The sequence below is a fragment of the Rhinichthys klamathensis genome, unplaced genomic scaffold, assembly GCF_029890125.1.
Source record: "Rhinichthys klamathensis goyatoka isolate OS25496 unplaced genomic scaffold, OSU_Roscu_1.1 h1tg001009l_1, whole genome shotgun sequence".
NCBI classification, from domain to species: Eukaryota; Metazoa; Chordata; class Actinopteri; order Cypriniformes; family Leuciscidae; genus Rhinichthys; species Rhinichthys klamathensis.
Window position 1 is genome coordinate 44,353 of NW_026607302.1, and position 20,449 is coordinate 64,801.

At 38.8% G+C, this 20,449-nt stretch overlaps 1 protein-coding gene across 1 annotated transcript; it reads left to right on the forward strand.

The window, feature by feature from the left end:
- Positions 1-500: 500 nt before the first annotated feature.
- LOC130079345 (DNA-binding protein RFX7) lies at positions 501-20,216 on the forward strand. The gene is made up of 10 exons (XM_056244584.1): positions 501-908; positions 2,711-2,744; positions 7,054-7,139; positions 7,858-7,896; positions 8,034-8,156; positions 8,236-8,352; positions 9,242-9,326; positions 9,980-10,187; positions 11,358-11,653; positions 13,958-20,216. Exons 1-10 carry the CDS (start codon positions 784-786, stop codon positions 17,525-17,527), a joined length of 4,683 nt encoding a protein of 1,560 aa, XP_056100559.1. The 5' UTR covers positions 501-783; the 3' UTR covers positions 17,528-20,216.
- The last annotated feature ends 233 nt before the right edge of the window (positions 20,217-20,449 follow it).

Sequence of the window (20,449 nt, forward strand, 5' to 3'; positions counted from 1 at the left end):
ATATATATATATATTCTATGCAGTGAACAGAAAATCCATGCATTGAGATCAGACACCCAAATGCAGTGTCCTCTGTGTGATTTCATTACTATAGAAATGGAACATTCTAGCACTTTTGTCTTAGTGTTCGTTTTAAATTCGTTTAATGATAATTACCCCAACCCAAATCACTTTGGGCATTTTAATAAAGATATTATGAAGCTGATTTCCTCCCAGTGTAGGTGATTTTCAGCTTTTACTGATCTAGATGCTATAGAATTATATTATTTTCAAATAAAGCTAATTGATATGCCATGGTATTAGTAACATGTTTTGGGCACAAAGTACTATGGTAGTAATGTGTGTTGGGGGGGGGCGTTGTGTAACCTAAACACTTTTTTACATGTTTAGAATAATAAAACACATGTTATGTTTATATATGAATAGAAGGGTGATTTTGTTCACTTTTGAGGGTAATGTCCAGCATGAGTGTAGCTAGGTTACACACGCGAGCGCGCACACGCCTGTACGCCCGTGCGCATGCGCAGTCCCCGCTTCAGCTCGGTCAGTGGCTGCTGCTGCTGCTGCTGTTTCTCTCCGAGAATCTCCGTGTTTTTCCGACTCGTTCTCGCCCGCCGCGGTGTATGCGTCCGAATCCGACAACCGAGCCCGTGCTGCTCGGTCCAGACTCCCGGTAACGGCTCGTCTCACCTCGGCTCCGGGCGTTATGCGCTCAAATGAGGCCTACATGCTGAATCTGTCCTCCTCTTCCTCCTGCTCCTCCTCCTCTTCCCCCTCCCATGCATGAAGCTCACCGTGATGGCTGATGATCAACAACAACAGCCCGGTGTTCCCGGTGTTCCCGGACCGTCCCTGCAGAGCCTCGAGGCCACGGCACTGCAGTACAACAAGATCAAGAACTCCATTTGGTAAGAGATCCGATCTCGCAAACATTGCATGCATCTGATGGCTGGCACTAGTAACGGGATGTCTGAATCCACTGCATGTTATGTTTTGATTGTTTACAGCCTTATTTCAACTGGACAGTGGGCCTACATATGATTTCGTTGCATGCAATATCTGATTTCAGATGCATGATTTCATTGCATGATGTCTGATTTGATCTCATTGATTATCTCGTCATTGCACTGGACGTCAGATGTCATTGCACAGTAAATCTCATTTCAGATTCAAGTTACATCTAAATTCAGTGCATGGGAATGTCTGATTTCAATCCATGGGTAGGGGGATTTTGTTGCATGGGATTATGTCTGATTTCAGTTTCTTGGTTATGTCTGATTGCATTGCATGGACTTTCTGATGTCATTGCTTAGAATGACTGATTTAATTTTAATATGGCATATCTGGTTTTTAAATGCATGTAATATCAGATTTCAGTGCATGTGATTGTCTGGTTTCTAATTTCATTTGCATGTCTGTTTTCAGTTGCAATGGATGTATGATTTCATTGCATGGGGATGAAGTCTCGAGTTTTATCTGATTGATTTAGGCTACTTATGAGATTGCATCGGATGTCAATCGGACTTCAATTTCAAGTAATATCTGATTTTAGTGCATGGGACGTCTGATAATGCATTGTGGCATGGGATTTCAGTGCATGTGATTATTAATATTTCTAAATGCATTGCATTGGGTTTTCTAATTTCAGTGGCATTGGATGTATGATTTCATTGACTTGGATAGAATTTATCCAATCATGCTGATTTTATTGCATGGGCTTTCTGATGTCATATCTGGTTTCAAAGGCATGCAATATCTGATTTCATTGCATGTAATTATGTCTGATTTCTAATTTCTAGTTGCAATGGATGTATGATGTCATTGCATTCTAATTTTTATCTTGATATTCTTCAATGCATGTCATTGCATTGGATGTCTGATTTCAAATGCAAGTATATAATTTAATGCATGGGGATATCTGATATCATTTAATGGATTGTAGGATTTTGTTGCATTTGATATATGATTTCAGTGCCTGTAAATATGTCTGATATCTGATTTCATTCTTTGGATATGATTTTGTCTGATTTTATTGCATGGGTTTTCTGTTGACACCGTGTCATTGCGTAGAATGTCTGATTTCAAATGCAAATATATGATCTCAGTGCATGTCAAAGTCTACTTGTAATTTCATTACATTTCATTTTCATGTCTGATTAAGCTGGAAATGAAGTATAAGTGGTCTTTCAAAATCAATCGGACATCCCATTCAACTGAAATAATCCATGCAATGCAATTAGACATCATCCACATGCAATGAAATCATATTTTATATGCATTTGAAATTTCAACCCTCTGCTGTTTGCATTTTGAAAGTGACGTCGTCAAGCATCCTTTGCATTGAGATCCCATGCATCAGAAAATCCCCATGCAAAATCATAGATCCATTACAACTAAAATCAGACATCCATGATTATTAACCTAAGATGTCCACAAAAGCTTATTTTCTCCAGAACCAACAAACCTGATCGTTTAGCAGGCATGTGTGTCGCAATGCACATGCCCTGACTCGACCTTTGACACTGTCATTAATAATGAAAGAAAGTCCTTCTCTTTCTACGAATTCTTCTATCTTAAACGAAACCGCCTCCAAGAAATGCCCTGCCTGTTATCTGGAACTCAACAGCATGTCTGGTATTATTCACTGTGTTTATACTTTTTTTACTCAATCATAACCACACTAACAATCCTTGTTTTTCTTGTTTTGCAGCAAATCTGTACAATCAAAAGTGGAGAGTATATTGGTAAGTCTCTCATGTCATTACTTATGAACATTTAGTGTTATCAGACAGATATTGTGGACTCTAAATTCATATTCTGCATGAGCCATGTGCAAAGGTGTTGTTTATTATGCAAATACATTCTGTATTAATGCAGCAAATTGCAATGTTGTTTGACAAGCAAACAATTATTACAGGTAATGAACTGAATTATTTGGCGGAAGAATATATATATTTAAAATATTATTTGTAAATGTAACATTTATTGAATATTGATGTCTTATCCTATTACTGTTGCAACTGTTTATAAAGATAATTGGAATTTTTTTTAAAGTAAAATTGGGTAAATGTTGCATTAAAAATTGATAGAAATGGCTTTCATTAATGTCTTTTTTTTTTTTTTATAAGACTTCTGGTAAAATTTTACATTTCCTATCAAAATTAAAGTGAAAGAGCTTATATAATTCCTCTAGTTGTATATGGTTATAAGAAAATATCGTTCGATTATTGTATATCATTTTCTTTAAATGCATTCGGGTCCAATTTGACCCGGAAGAGGTCATTTCAGGATTATCATGGTAAAAACATTCAAAACGTTACACATTCACTCATTAATGAGAAGTTACTGATCAGATATAATATGGTTTAAGTTGAAAAATATTAAATTATGACTGTTTTATAAGCTTACTTTTCACTGGGAATGTATACAGTATTTTTTAATGCATTACACGAGTTCATTTCTACGTCTTTGAGCAGAATTGATGTAAATGAGCTTCTTGCCGGTGCATCAAGTGATTAACATAATGCTTTACAACTCAAGTATCTAGTATCACACGTTTTGCAGATGAATAGTTTTCTACACCACATTTGTTTGTTGTTAAGTAGGCTTTTTTAGTTTGCTGAGAACAATCTTTTATATGAGTTAGCCAAACTAGACAGAAATATCCACAACTTTCAACCGATAATGTTCAAGAACAAAGCTGACAGTCAAAAGTCAGTCCTTGCAGGCTTTTCTATTTTATGTTAATTATTGCTTTTGTATATATATATATATAAACGTGTGTCATGACTCCAGAAACAAACAGTTGTAGTCATGGAGGCCGTTACCAGGAAGATGAAAACAGGGTTCACTCTAGTGACTCTACATTTAAAGCGAGCAAAACTTCCTTAAACGAATAATGTGTTAAGTAGTTTGAGTTGCTATGTTTAGCACACATTTGAGTAATCTGCCACAATTTATAATGAAATAGAATTGAATGGAATGGAATAGAATACTGTAGAATGTTTATCGTCATGAGGCTGGGCTGGTGGAAATTGTTCTAAGTACAGTAACAGCTATACATTCACAGCTTTTCAACAGTGTGCAAATGTACAAACAAACCGTCCAGTAAAGTAATAAGCTTCTAAAGCTTCAGTATGAATGATTCCTTCTCCAGGTAATATAGTTCATTAGTGTGACTATGGCTGGAAGTGGAAGCAATGCTGTAGTGCGGTGCATTATTTTAAAATCTGTAACAGGTTTGTGTTTATCTGTATGTTACAAACAAGGCTTATCCAGTCAGAATTTAGAGTTTAATCTGTTTGTTTCCAATCAGAATATAAAGTTGAATCTGTTTCCAATCAGAATTTAAAGTTGAACTGTTTCCAGTCAGAATTTAAAGTTGAACTGTTTCCAATCAGAATTTAGAGTTGAATCTGTTTCCAATCAGAATTTAGAGTTGAATCTGTTTCCAATCAGAATTTAAAGTTGAACTGTTTCCAGTCAGAATTTAAAGTTGAATCTGTTTCCAATCAGAATTTAGAGTTGAATCTGTTTCCAATCAGAATTTAGAGTTGAATCTGTTTCCAATCAGAATTTAAAGTTGAACTGTTTCCAGTCAGAATTTAAAGTTGAACTGTTTCCAATCAGAATTTAGAGTTGAATCTGTCTTTAGAATTGAATCTGTTTCTAATCAGAATTTAAAGTTGAATCTGTTTCCAATCAGAATTTAGAGTTGAATCTGTTTCCAATCAGAATTTAGAGTTGAATCTGTCCGTTTCCGATCAGAATTTAGAGTTGAATCTGTCCGTTTCCGATCAGAATTTAGTTGAATCTGTTTCCAATCAGAATTTGGAGTTGAATCTGTTTCCAATCAGAATTTAGAGTTGAATCTGTTTCCAATCAGAATTTAGAGTTGAATCTGTTTCCAATCAGAATTTAGAGTTGAATCTGTTTCCAATCAGAATTTAGAGTTGAATCTGTTTCCAATCAGAATTTAGAGTTGAATCTGTTTCCAATCAGAATTTAGAGTTGAATCTGTTTCCAATCAGAATTTAGAGTTGAATCTGTCTGTTTCCAATCAGAATTTAGAGTTGAATCTGTCCGTTTCCAATCAGAATTTAGAGTTGAATCTGTTTCCAATCAGAATTTAGAGTTGAATCTGTTTCCGATCAGAATTTAGAGTTGAATCTGTCCGTTTCCGATCAGAATTTAGAGTTGAATCTGTTTCTAATCAGAATTTAGTTGAATCTGTTTCCAATCAGAATTTAGAGTTGAATCTGTTTCCAATCAGAATTTAGAGTTGAATCTGTTTCCAATCAGAATTTAGAGTTGAATCTGTTTCCAATCAGAATTTAGAGTTGAATCTGTCAGTTTCCAACCAAAATTTAGAGTTGAATCTGTATCCAATCAGAATTTAAAGTTGAATCGGTTTCCAATCAGAATTTAAAGTTGAATCTGTGTCTGTACATCAGAATTTAGAGTTAAATCTGTTTCCAATCAGAATTGAAAGAATTTAGAGTTGAATCTGTCTGAATATAAAGTTGAATCTGTTTTCAATCAGAATATAAAGTTGTATCTGTCTGTTTCCAATCAGAATTCAGAGTTGAATCTGTCTCTAATCTGAATTTAGAGTTGAATCTGTTTCCTATCAAGATCATAAAGTTGTATTACTCAGTGATTGGCCAGTATCACCTGTTGCTGCTGTACAGCCAATCAGAGGCAAGATAACTACTTCATACAGATCCCTCACTGTTCAGTAGCCAGAATCAACGTAATAACACCTTTAAAGACTCAAACAGCTTCCATGTTCAGATAGAATGAGCCGGCATGTTTGTTTAATACAATACCTCACACGTGACCCTGGACCACAAACCCAGTCTCGAGTCGCCAATCGTATGGGTCAAAATTATCCATTTTTCTTTAATGCCAAAAATCATTAGGATATTAAGTAAAGATCCATGAAGATATTTTGTAAATTTCCTACCGTAAATATATTTAAAAAATAATTTTTGTGAGTGGATGCAGCAAAATCGCAAACATAAATGCACAACTTTAAAGGCGAATTTCTCAATGTTTCTATTTTTTTTTTTTTTTTTTTTTTGCACCTTCAGATTCCAGATTTCCAAATAAGTTGAATCTCTGCCAAATATTGTCCTATCCTAACAAAACATAAATGAAAAGCTTATTTACCTTATTTATCAGCTTTCATGTGATGTATAAATCTCAATTTAAAAAAAAAAAAAAGGCCCTTGGACTGGTTTTGTGCTCTAGGGTCACAGATATCTAGCATTGAATAGATGGATTTATAACGGCTACCTGGTGCATTTAGGAAATAACAGCGAATTGTCTTTTATTTTTTTATTTACTGCTCATTGGCTGTCAAGCCTCACCCCATTCATGAGTGCCGGGTTCCCCTAGCAACAAAGAGGCAAATAGAATAGGCAGAGGTGAGAGGAATTCATTCTCACCAGCCAATTGAAAGCGAGGTGGGAGGAGCCTGTGCTGAAACGAAGTGTGTGTCAGCATTGACATGCATGTTTACTGACAAGGTTTACATGGCAACTGGCTAAAAGCCGAGCAGGATTGCAGGTTTGCTGGTCATATGCGCAGACACACTCCAGTAGTGTGTGTTTGCTGGACTCGAGGGGACCCGCTTTTCCCCTTTGAATGCGCAAATGAATGCAGGAGAAAACAGTGATGTCATGGACTGCGAAGTCTTGCAGGGCCCGAAATAAATGTTTGACTACTGGTGTAATCTACATTGAAACCATCAACCTTCGAGTGATCAACCTTTAAGTGTCAAAGACTTGCTAAAATGAGCAAAATCACATAACCAAATATAATAAATCAGTTGTTTTATAAAATGTTTGGTGTGAAACACTACAGATTTCACACACAAATACCAAATTAACTGACAGATTAAGTTTTTTAAGGTCATTATTTCTTAGGTTAGTCTTGGAATTTCACCGATTTGAACACTTTTATTACATTTAATGATACATTTGTTTGTTTTTAGAGTAAAAAATACTATCAATCGTGTCTGAAATGCCCTTGTGTTCTTCATTTACGCAGCAAGATGTTGAGAAGTTTACAGATATCGAAAAGCTCTACCTCTACCTTAAGTTGCCTTCTGGTCCCAGTGGTGGCAATGACAAAAGGTACATGTTATTTTAAATCTATTTATTCCTTTCCATATCCCCCCTCCCTTCCTTTTATGATTTAAACACCTCAAAAACCATTTGTGATCTTTGTGCTTTGCAATATCAAATACACTCATAGCATATAGTATGTCTGATGTTTATTATTCACTCATTCAGTGAAATATGCATATCTAGTGAGATGCATTGATGTAACAAACTCAAGAAGTGTACAAGTATCATTTTCCGGTGACACTTTACAATAAGGTTCATTAGTTAATATGTTAACTAACAATGAGCAATACATTTGTTACAGTATTTATTACTTTTTGTTAATGTTAGTTAATAAAAATACAGGTGCTCATTCATTGTTTGTTCATGTTAGTTCACGGTGCATTAACTAATGTTAACAAACACAACTTTTGATTTTACATATTAATAACATATTAGTAAATGTTGAAAATTAATAACTAAGATAAAAAAATGCTGTAGAAGACTTGTTCATTCTTAGTTTACCTTATTGTAAAGTGTTAGCCTTTTTTTTTTGTAATATTGCCTATTTTTGCTTTTGTTATTTTGCATGATGCTGTATTGAATCATATGAGCTAATCATTTCCCCATTTAAATAGATTTTGTGTAAATTATGACATTGCAATACCAAGCTTCCTGTGTTTTATCATTTGTTTCCCCTTATCTGTCCATCATGTCAACCCCTCTTTCCCAACATGATGTCCAATAGAACTGAAAATCAGAGGGGCTCTGCAAGTCCTGCAATATGGTACTACAACTTTAACTATATCAAAGGGAAAACATTATTGAAGTCTAACGTGATATATTATACAGGAGCAACAAATGTACACACATATTTCTGAAACTATACCGTTTTTAAAGCCTTTCCCTCTGTTCTTCCCGTAGTGACCAGAATTCAATGTCGTCCAGTCGGACTCAACAAACATACGCGTTCAACTGGATCCGAAATCACTTGGAAGAGCATCCGGAAACCTCATTGCCAAAACAAGAGGTGTACGACGAGTACAAGTGAGTTAATGCGGTAACGGACAGAGTTTGTTTGCTTGAACTCATCGGATTCTCATGCTGATTTTATTTTATTTTTTAGGAGTTATTGCGACAATCTGGGATACCATCCTTTAAGCGCAGCTGATTTCGGAAAGATCATGAAAAATGTTTTTCCGAACATGAAGGCACGTCGTTTGGGCATGCGGGGGAAATCAAAATATCCTTTTCTGTGGGAATTTGAAATGCCACACACAGTTCACCTAATGCAATACAGCTTTTGAATCAATCTAAATGCATTGATCATACAGGTGAAACTCGAAAAATGAGAATATGGTGCAAAAGTTCATTTATTTCAGTAATTCAACTTAAAAGGTGAAACTAATATATTATATAGACTCATTACATGCAAAGTGAGATATTTCAAGCCTTTATTTGTTATAATTGTGATGATTATGGCTTACAGATATGAAAACCTTAAGCTGCATGACATAATCATCAAAATTATAACAAATAAAGGCTTGAAATATCTCACTTTGTATGTAATGAGTCTATATAATATATTAGTTTCACCTTTTAAGTTGAGTTACGGAAATAAATGAACTTTTGCACCATACTGAAATTTTTCGATATTCACCTGTATGTGACCCTGGACCACAAAACCAGTCACGTGTCAAATTTGTGAAATTGAGATGTATACACCATCTGAAAGCTGAATAAATAAGCTTTCCAGTGATGTATGGTTTGTTAGGATAGGACGATATTTGGCCGAGATTCAACTATTGAAAATCTGGAGGGTGCAAAAAAATCGAAACATTGAGAAGATCTCCTTTAAAGTTGTGAATTAATATTCATGATTTTGCTGCATCCACTCACAAAAATAAATGTTTTATATGTTTACGAGAGGAAATTTACAAAATATCTTCATGGAACATGATCTTTACTTAATATCCTACTGATTTTTGGCATAAAAGAAAAATGTATAATTTTGACCCATACGATGTATAGTTGGCTATTGCCACAGACACACCCGTGCGACTCGAGACTGGGTTTGTGATCCAGGGTCACATGTGAGAAGCCATGAGAATTGAACCTTTACAATGGATCACGTACTGCTATAGTGGTCTGAGGAAAAAAGCATTTGTGCACATGCCGTCGCTCCCAAACCTGGACATACACAAATCTGGAGATGGGGTGAGTGTCCTGTTCTATACTAATATTAGAGTGATTTCTGGAGGATCATGTGACACCAAAGATACTGAAAATTCAGCTTTGCATCAGGAATAAATTACATTTGAACATATAGTATATTCATGTAGATAAACTGTATTGATATTTCACAAGGGATGCACAGATATGAAAATTTTGTCCGATACCGATAAACAATAATTCTTTATATTTCAAAGCCGATAACCGATATATCGGCCGATTAATCTAAATCCAAATTTAGAGCCTGATTACAAAAAAAAGTCTCATCATTAAAGGCCATGTCCCAAACACACAATTATAATATTCTCATTATAATTTTATGTAGCCGATATGACTGCACATGTTGTACTGAACTGTATTTTCCTTTTTTGAAGTGATTCCAATCATATCTTTAATATATCAGCCAAATTTTCTTATCGGGCCGATACCGATAACACCAAAAATGATCATATATCGGCCGATACCGATATGGTGGCCAATATTTCGTGCATCCCTAAATATTACTCTTTTAACTGTATTTTGAGACTTATAAACATTCCACACTTTTCTCCAGTCATGTAATATTTTCTCCAGTCATGTAATATTTTCTCCAGTCATAACTGATAAGCAGATCTCCTGTTATCTGTCTGCTGCTTTAGTGCGAGCTGTTGGAGTCGGCCGGACAGTCTCCCAGTGCCGAGGACGAGATGCGATCTGCTGCCTGTGGTCTGGTCTGCGAATGGGCCCAGAAGGTTCTGAGTCGCCAGTTTGACAGTGTGGAGGAACTGGCTCGCTTTCTTCTTAACAGTCACTATATAGGCACTAAGTCCATGGCAGCTCTTACTGTTATGACTGGAACCCCAACAGGCAAGACACAAAAATTACCTCACTTATGCAATGCATGATTAAACGGTAGCACTTTACTTGAAGGGGTGTGCATAAGACTGACATGACACCTTCATAATCATGACATGACACATGTTGAGAATATGAAGGAGGGTTTATGACAAGTGTCATTCGCTCAATTATGACACTTGTAATGCAAATATGACATTGTTTGAGATGTCTTTGTTATGACAACTTGACATAAACCAATACATCATAACCTGTCATAAATATGTTATAAACATTACATAGCAGATTATCAAACTTAAGAAACCACTTAGCTTTATGGGTTAACATTACATAAAACTGTCAGGTGGCTGGTTTTGACATTGGCTGTCATGAGGCATTATAACTGTGTCGTGAATATTTTTCGTGACCTCAACTACAGTGGTACACATTTAATTTGTCATTAAAATGTTATAATGGCCTCATGACAGCCAATGTCAACACCAACCACCTGACAGTTTAATGTAATGTTAACCCATAAAGCTAAGTGCTTTCTTAAGTTTGATAATTAATCTGCTATGACATATTTATGACAGGTTGTGTTGTCTTGGTAATGTCAAGTTGTCATGGCAAAGACACGGACAGGTTATGAAGTATTGGTTTATGTCAAGGTGTCATAACAAAGAAATCTCAAACTATGTCATATTTTCATTAAAAATTTCATAATTGAGCGAATGACACTTAATGACAGTTGTCATAAACATGCATAAACCCTCCTTCATATTCATGACATGTGTCATGTCATGATTATGAAGGTGTCATGTCAGTCTTATGCACACCCCTTCAAGTAAAGTGTTACCCATTAAACGATTCATTGTTTTTTAATGTAAAGGATTATAAATGCATGCTCCAAAACATACTAGTATATTGCAAAGCAATATCAGTAAAATAATATAAAATTAAAATATATATATGTGTATTACAGTGTGGTCGCAATATAGACAAAAATACAGCAAAAATTAAAACCTTACTAAGAGAGAGAAAGAAAACCAACAAAACTTGCACCTTTTTAAACAATCACAGAAAAAACAAATACAATTTATTTCCCTTTTTATTTACTCTGTTTCTTAATCAATCAGGGGTGAGAGAGAGGACAAGAAAATGTATCATTGTTTTTAACTTGAACCTATTTGCTAAAAATGCCAGGTATGAAAACCCCTACGTCTGCGTTTGTGCCAACCGGTGAAGCCAACTCATTCCTTCCCCAAGTGAAGACCCTCCCGTCGCCTTCTGTAGACGCCAAACAGCAGCTTCAGCGTAAGATCCAGAAGAAGCAGCAGGAGCAGAAGCTCACCTCTCCCTTGCCCACCGATGCCCAGGTGAGAAGGGCCGAGGCGGGCACACCTGTCCCGGGGTCCAGCCTGACCTCTGGAAGTCCTGCATTACTGTCCCCTCAACCAACCATTGGCATTGTGGTTGCTGCTGTTCAAAGTCCTATCACAGTAAGGAGATTTTGGTTGCTAACGGGTAGGGGTGTGACGAGACACTTATTTTAGGAGACGAGACTCGAGATTGGGTTCACGAGATGAGATTTTTGCATGATATTTTATAGAAATCCTCAATGACAAAATTCATGACTGGAAATATATAATATATTTCCCTTTATGAAATGTTTTAGCTAATAATCTATTTCAGTTCTACTTTCTGAGTATGAATTATCGGTAACACTTTACAATAGGGTTCATTAGTTAATATTAATGTATTAACTAACATGAACTAACAATGAGCAAAACATTTGTTACAGCATTTATTAATCTTTGTTAATGTTAGTTTTAAAAAATACAGTTGTTCATTGTTTGTTATTTCACAGTGCATTAGCTAATGTTAACAAACACAACCTTTGATTTTAATAATGTATTAGTAAATGTTGAAATTAATATTAACTAAGATTAATAAATGCTGAAGAAGTTTTGTTCATTCTTATTTCATGGTAACTAATGAACCTTATTGTAAAGTGTTACCGAATTATCATATGCATTGAAAGACAACAATATACAAGCACTGTAAAAGGTTTTGTCACAAACTCAACTGACTGGCTTTTCTCCTGTATGATTTAACATGAGACTCTTCAGACCTTACCGTACAGGAATTATGAACTTCCAGAACTTCTGATTGAGCCCGTGTGTGACCTCATAATTAAACGCATTTCCACAAATTGAACAGAAATAAAAACAGTATAAATAACAAAAATAAATATCAGTTTTTTTCTTAGTCTTATTAAGTGCAAACAATAAGTGCAAGTGCAACCATAATCGAAGCACTCTATCGATATTCAAAGTGCAAACAGAGACCAGAGCCACAAGTGGAGGAGGTGCTGCGGTTAGGGATGGGAATTGATAAGAATTTAACGATTCCGATTCCATTATCGATATTGCTTATCGATTCAATTCCTTATCGATTCGATACCTTATCGATTCTCTTATCGATTCTCATTGGGTGAGGGAATAAGTACAAATTATGACACAGCACAGCGTATTAGGGGTGTGAACCTACACTGGTCTCACGGTTCGGTTCGATTACAATTATCATGTCATCAATTCAGTTCAATTCGATATCTCGATGCATTACATGCACTGCATCCTTAATTTTACTTCAAAAGTGATGTGTGCGTGCGCGTGTTCACCTGTTCATGAAGTCGCAGTGACAGAAACAGTGACATTCCAGTTTAAGTTTCATGGGACTAAAGTCTGTTCATGATGTGTGGCCAAATGTTTCTGCATATTGGAGGTCCCCCCCTTTGACGAAATGGAAATTTTACAGGTGCTCGCGTCTCATATGAGTTTGTGCGTGGAGAGTTTGTCTCATATAAGTATGTGCGTGGAGAATTTGTGTGCGCACGCGCGTCTCATGAGTATGTGCGTGGAGAGTTTGTGTGTGCGCGCCCGCGTCTCATATGAGTATGTGCCTGGAGAGTTTGTGTGTGCGCGCGCGCGTCTCATATGAGTATGTGCGTGGAGAATTTGTGTGTGTGTGCTCGCGTCTCATATGAGTATGTGCGTGGAGAATTTGTGTGTGCGCGCGCGTCTCATATGAGTATGTGCGTGGAGAGTTTGTGTGTGCGCGCCCGCGTCTCATATGAGTATGTGCCTGGAGAGTTTCGTGCATCTCGTGTGTGTAGAGTTTGCGTGTATGCGTGAGCGACTTTAGGTGTGTCGTTGTGCATTTCATATGTATTTGTTTGAGCATTCAGCAGTATACATGTATGTTTGACTACTTAGTATACGTTTATGCAAGTGTTTTAATATATGTGTGCGTGAATGAAGTTTGATTTAAGCCCTAGACGGCACCTCACAAATTGTCGTCTTTTCGCGTGAAATATAACCAAATGAGCGCTTCTGCCTCGATGCCATGTTTGTTGCGTTCTGAATCAAAATAACGCAGCGCGTGTGTGACGTCATTACACATTTGCAACGTGCGGAACCGATAAGCGGAATCGTTAAGCAGGCATACTAACGGTTCCAAGGAATTGGTTCACTGGGAACCGGTTCTGAAGAAGAACCGGTTCTCGATTCCCATCCCTAGCTGCGGTGGACACTGTAATGTAATGTGAATGTAGCGTTGCCATTTTCTATGCTAATTTCACCCTCACGCTCCGTCATTGAGATATCGCGAAACGGCTTTTCACTCGACGAGAAATATCGTCACGTTTTAGTCTCACGAGATCTCGTCACACCCCTACTAACAGGGTATGGATGACTTGATATTTCTGGATGGACAATTGCTTCAACTATTGTTTTGTTTTGCAGGTTCAGAGAAGCAGGCAACTAATGACCTCTCCAAGTCCTGTTGGGGCAGCAGAGGGAAAAGTTGTACCGGTTAACTTCCAGGTCGTGACACAATCTCTTAAGCAGTCTCCAAAAACACCCCAGAATATCTCTGCCAGCCCAGTTGGTGACCGGTTGGCCAGACACCGATATGCCCAGATCTTACCTAAACCTTCCGCCACAAGCGCCATTGCACTTCGCTCACCCCCAACGCTCTTAATCACCAACAGCCCCATCAAGACAGTGATGCCCACGCCTCATGTTAGCTCTGTAAATGTGGTCAAGATGACTGCAATATCGCTAGCGCCCAACAGTAGCAGTAATAGTAGTACTCCTACCCCGTTGCGACCTGCATCGGCAGGCATCAGTAGCACAGCTTCCCAGGAAGAATTTAACCAAACCCAGCAAGCTCATAACGGGGCGTCTGCCATCTCTCTTCAGTCATCTGGATTTGGGAAACCTGGACGGCCTTCTATAACCCCAACCCCTTTAGCGTCCACCATTACCAATGAGGTAAAAGTGACATTCGAAGCTGTGAATGACAATAACTCAGCTATTTCTGTTGATAAACAAAGCACTGCGTCAGGGGCAAGTACAGGACAAAAGAACGAAAGAGCCACTAAATACCGGGCTTCCAGTGAACCCTCTCTGCTTATTAAGGCGTCCCCTGTGCCTGAGAGAGTTATAAGGGCCAAGAGTGACTCTTCAACCCCTTCAAGTACAATCATGGAGGCTCTTGCCCCAAGCAGCAATAACAACAGCAATGATCAACCAGAAAGTACTTTGTATTTAACTGTTACTAGCCAGAATGTAGACGCCGAATTGTCATCCATTTGTGCGGTGGCAACTGCAAGCACTTCTTCTAAAGATGCTGGTCTCTGTCTAAAAAGCCCTCGAAAACGCTCTGCATCTGTTTTGGAAACCCATACAATCCCAGTTAAAAGAGTATTCATTTCCCAGCAACCTTTGGATGTTAGCAGCAATGCCAGGCCTGGTCTTGTAATATCAGCTAAGAAGATCCAGAGACCTGGCACCCCAGCAAGACCAGAGAGCGCTCCATGCAAAGTTACGCTAAAACACAGTAGCTCTTTTCCAACTCAAATCTTGGCTCTTTCCGACACTCCCATTGGAATCTCTCGGACTGTAAATCCTCGAATCGAGAATGAAGTTGCTGATATCAGCCTGAATGAAACAGCTTCTGGTAATAGCACAGCTTTATTGCAGCAAATCCCAAGTCACCACCAAATCAGCAGTGTTGTTTCTCAGGAGGTATCCGCTGTCAGTGAGCTCAAGAGCTCGCTGCAAGACTTCTCGCAACAGATGCAAGCGGAACACAAGCAGAACGCAGCTAATCCGTTACCATTGATGGCAACTGAGACCTCCAGTCAGCTCTCTCTTCAGCAGGACATTGTTGATTTTGCAGGAGCCCAAGCTAGCATTGACTATTTCCCCTTCAATGATGATGATATGACCCAGGATAGTATCGTAGAAGAGCTCGTACAGATGGAGGAGCAAATGAAGCTGAATAGCAGCTTGCAATCCTACCTAAGTTGTGTGGATATATCCCTACAAGGTCAAGCCACAGTTGGACAAGGAACGATTCTTTCGCCCCATCAGACAAGTACCCAGTTCTATCATTCCTCCCATAGTAGTGCAACGCCAGTGCACACGCCAACTCCGACGCCTACGCCAACACCAACGCCTACTCCAACTCCTACCTCCGAGATGCTACCAGGGGGGAATAGCATGACCAGGGAAAGCCCTTGTTCCCGAATGGCAACTGTTACCCCGGTGGATAGCATCTTAGGTGGGCGCCATACACCCATCAGCACTCCACTGTCAAACTGCAGTAGCAGTGTTCCTCCAAGTCCCATTGAATGCCGCAATCCCTTTGCATTCACTCCTATCAACTCCAGTATAACTGGTTATCATGATGGTAGTGTTGTGTCCAGCAGTCCAGTGAAGCCCATGCAAAGGCCTATGGCCACCCACCCTGATAAAGCCAAGCTGGAGTGGATCACCAACCGTTACAACAGCACCGCGGGCTCTCCTGTTATCTCAACCAACTCCACCATTGCTATCCTCCCCAGTTACCAGGATCTGGTCGAGGACCATTTCCGTAAACCACACGCCTTTGCCATCCCAGGCCAATCTCTCCAGTCTCAGTCAAGGCATCAGGATGGAAACTTCGGAAGGTTAACAGCCGTTTCTCCAGTGCAACAAGGACAGCAAACCACCCTTAGTAGCAGGCAAGAAAGTTTCGCCGTCCCAGCTCCGTTGGACAATAAAGGGGCCGGAAGCACATCCGCATCTGGAACCTTCCGGTGTCGTAGCGTTAGCCCGGCAGTTCGCCAGCGTAACCTCAGTGGCACCACTGCACAAACAGTCACCACCCCTCGGTCTGTTGTTTCTCCCTTTAATTGCCCCCTGACATCTGAGGTCCTTAATATTCTGGCCAACAACCAGTCGGTGGTCAGTGCCAGCACCTTGGCCCAAAGGAGCCAATCAGTGCCGCTAAACATCATGATGCAGTCTGAGCTGCTACCTGTCAGTCACCAGGCGCAGCAAAGCAATAGCGCTAAGATCACAACCGTGCTCCTCAGCAAGATGGACACGGACGGAGACGATGCAGTGCGAGGACTTGGTGTAAATAACCTGCCCTCCAATTACACCGCACGGATGAACTTAACCCAAATCTTGGAGACGACACAGGGCTTCCCCGGAGGCCCCAACCCTCAGAACCAGCAGCTGCCTCTGGACTCAAGCCCTTCGCCATTTGACTTCCAGAAGACGGGTTACCTCATAAGCACGGGAGAGGAACAAGTCGTCTTCTCCAGTGGCGACAGTCAAGCACAATCAGGCTCTGGACTGCAACAACCGGAAGAGCAGCTTGAGCTCCAAGAACCGGAATTGGAGCTGCAAGATCAACACCTACAGCTCGAGAATCAACAGCTGCAACTTCCAGATCAGCAATTACAACTCCAAGACCAACAGTTGCAACTCCAGGACCAACAGATGCAACTTCAAGACCAACAATTGCAACTCCAGGACCAACAATTGCAACTCCAGGACCAACAGTTGCAACTCCAGGACCAACAGTTGCAGTTGTCAGACCAACAACAGTTACAAGATGATCCAGATCTCACCCGGCAGCACTTGTTGCCCCAAACCTCTCAGCAGGTCGTGGATCACGAGCACCAAGAGCAACTGGACTTCAACACTACCGTCAAGGATCTCTTAGGGGAGGACAGCCTCAACCCCAGTTCACAACTCGTCGGACAAGTGGCGTCAGAACTTAGTGCGGTCGCCTCTGACTTTTCCAGCGATATCCGGTTGACTTCTGACCTGTCTAGTAGCATTAATGACCTGAACACTTTGGACCCCAACTTGCTGTTTGACCCCAGTCAACAGCAGGACCAATATGAAGATGCCACACTGGAAGAACTGAAGAACGATCCTCTGTTTCAGCAGATTTGCAGCGATACTGTGAATTCTGCTGGTTTTGATTGGCTGGAGAATAAAGACCAGCCAACCGTGGAAATGTTGGGATAATATTATTTCCTGTTCCTTTACTGTTGATGTTGCTGTTGTCATTGTTGTTTATATTTATGGTTTCTGTTCAGCGTTTTGTTTTTTTGTATTGCAACGTTTTGTGTATCCAAAAAAATTGAATGACGTGTCTGTGCAGCAAAAATCTGGATGCTTTGGACTCGTCCAGTGTAAAGTGCCAGCCTGAGGTAAATCTCTTACAGGCATGTGCTTTATCAAATGTTTTTTTTGTCGTTTTTACAATTGTTTTGTTTGTATTCCTATTGATTTCGTAGATCATTCCAGTCATTTCTCCCTATTATTCAGAAGTAATTTATCTTGGATGGTCCAATATTTTATCTGGTTCCAATTGATAATGAAACATCACCTGGTGCACAAGCATATCCTTGATTTAATTCACACTCTTTTATATGTTTCCATCCACTAAAAACAGTGGATATTGAGAATCTGCATGCAATATTCCAAGTGACAAGTCATTGACTTTGGGGAAACACCCTTTCTAGATGGTCGTATAAGTATCTTTTATTGTGGCTTTGCGAGATTGGTTGGAGTGTATTCAAATAGCATAAGTACAGCAGAGGTGAAATATCACATCTACATATCGTAAACCAGTCAGTTCAGTGAACTGCAAGGTGCTACTTGGTGCTGACTTAAAGAATTGCATTTACTGAATCTCTCATCAGCCGTCATTGGTTTTGTCAAAGTGGTTTTACACATTTTTGGGGGGGAAAGGTTATTTAAGGCCATAAAACTTGTACTGTTAAATTCAAACTGTTGGGGAGGGATGAGATTTGTGCTATATACGTTTGTTTTTTCCAAAAAAAAAGAAAAAGAAGAAGACTCGTCTGCCTTATTTCCAGAGTCTAAGGTCTTATTCCATCTCATAAAAGGCTTTGATGTTTTGAATTCAAGAACAAACTTGGTGCACTTAAAAAAAAAAAGGTGTTGTGTATTAGCGGTGAACATTTCTTGATCGTCTCTTAAGATGGTCGCTAGCCATTTGTAGGCCTTTTTTTGCACATCATTTCAAACTGGTAGTGACTATGGTATGGTATGGTAATGGCTAGATATTCTTTCCAACTCGAGATCGACAGGCAAACCTGTGTAGTTTCTCCGGCCTTAACTCCATACCAAAGAGAAGCTGTCGAAGAACAAGAGACGTTGCGGTTTCCATCTTCAATTGGCGTCATCCAAAAGGGATCTTGTAGACAATGTTATTTTGCTTTGTTTTTATCAGATTGCGGGATGAATCTTGTGTAAATTATGTGTATATGGCGGATGTACAGATAACTATGGTTTGGGGAGCATGTTGTACAAGTTCACAAAGGCTACATTTCTAGGCTGTTCAAGTTAGTGCGACATTTGTATAATAATAATTAAAAAAAAGACATAGTGGTCATTATGAAATTTCCATTTTATCAAGACGCTAATATGGTGATGGTTTGTAGGTAGATGAGAGTGCCCTTAAGAAAACTTTGAGGAATCATAAGTCCATATAGCCAGCACGATATCTCGCTTGTTACGTTTCTGGCTTTCTGTGATGTGCTAGTAAATGCTGTCTGTTGGATCTGTAGCTTTCTAATGTACCATATTTCTTAGGAGTTTATCGGTTCCTGCATATGCAGATGTGACGTGTAAATGAGAGAGGATGTTATAGCATGGATTTATCGAGAGAAAAAAAATAATTAAATTAGATGAGGCTTGAATATAAAGGCATTTTATCGTGACTATGTTGTGTGCGGAGGCGAATCAAAGGAGCGGACACTGGAAATGGTTTTGAAATTCATATTATTGCACTAAAAGGTTTCGTATTGTTTGTTTATTTCTGTCGTTTTAAGGAACAATTGGTGCCCACGCTATTTTTCTTCTAATGACAATAAAAAGCTAAAGGGGAATAACTCATGCTAGAAAAAATGACAATGAATAATTGCCTTGTGTAGCAATGAGCTCTAATCTCAATGAGATCCGCGTTGTACAACTTCTCGTACCTGAGAAGAAAATATGAAAATACAAGATTTAAAAATGACATTATTAAGCAGTGTGTTTAAAATAAAATAAAAATCCAACATGCTTCACCATGTTATAAAATGACTGTATGTGCGCATGTATGTTAAAATATCTATGGTAGTATTTGTCGTGACCACTCTTTTAGCCAATCAGAGCACTGGTATCGTTAACCAGGTCAAGAGGAGACAAAAGTAGTTCTATATGCATTTTATGATGTTTACTAAGTTAAAATAAGTCTGTTTCTGTTCATGAATGTTGTTCTATTGTTATTGTTTCTTATTTCGTTTTGAATATATCCTTTTTATATATAAAAAAAACGCCTATGTGAAGAAAGCTGTAAATATTTTTTATGTTCTGGCATTCATCAAGGCACTGATTAATAACCGTTTTTTATTTTACAAGTACGACTCCGGTTCTCTTTTGATACGCAGGGATTGATGCCGCAGTTGGTCCGATGTCTGGTAGGAAAACATGTTCATTCTGTCTGTCTGTGTGGATCTGTAGACTTGAGCCTTCTGATGTGCTTGTTTATCTGCTCTATATGTGGACAGTAGCTTGTTAATATTGCAAAAGCGTTTCAGCGATGTTTTGTTCTTTTCTCTCTCTTTTTTTTCCAATGGAAAGTACTCACAGGTGAGATTTTTTAAGTGGTTTTAAAAGCCAATAAACATTTTTTTAAACAACACTGTGATGTCCTGACCTGTGTTTGTGCAGTATAGCGCCCTCTGTCGCTTCATGTTGACACTGCAGCTTCGCAACACACGCACGCACACACACACACACACACAGGAGATGGTGGTCATATCATGCATGCTGGGATCTCACAACTCTTCCATCAACAACATTCTTCAATATCAAGTATAAAATATAAAATTCTGTTCATATCATCCTAAACTATTTAATACTCTTCCAGCTGAT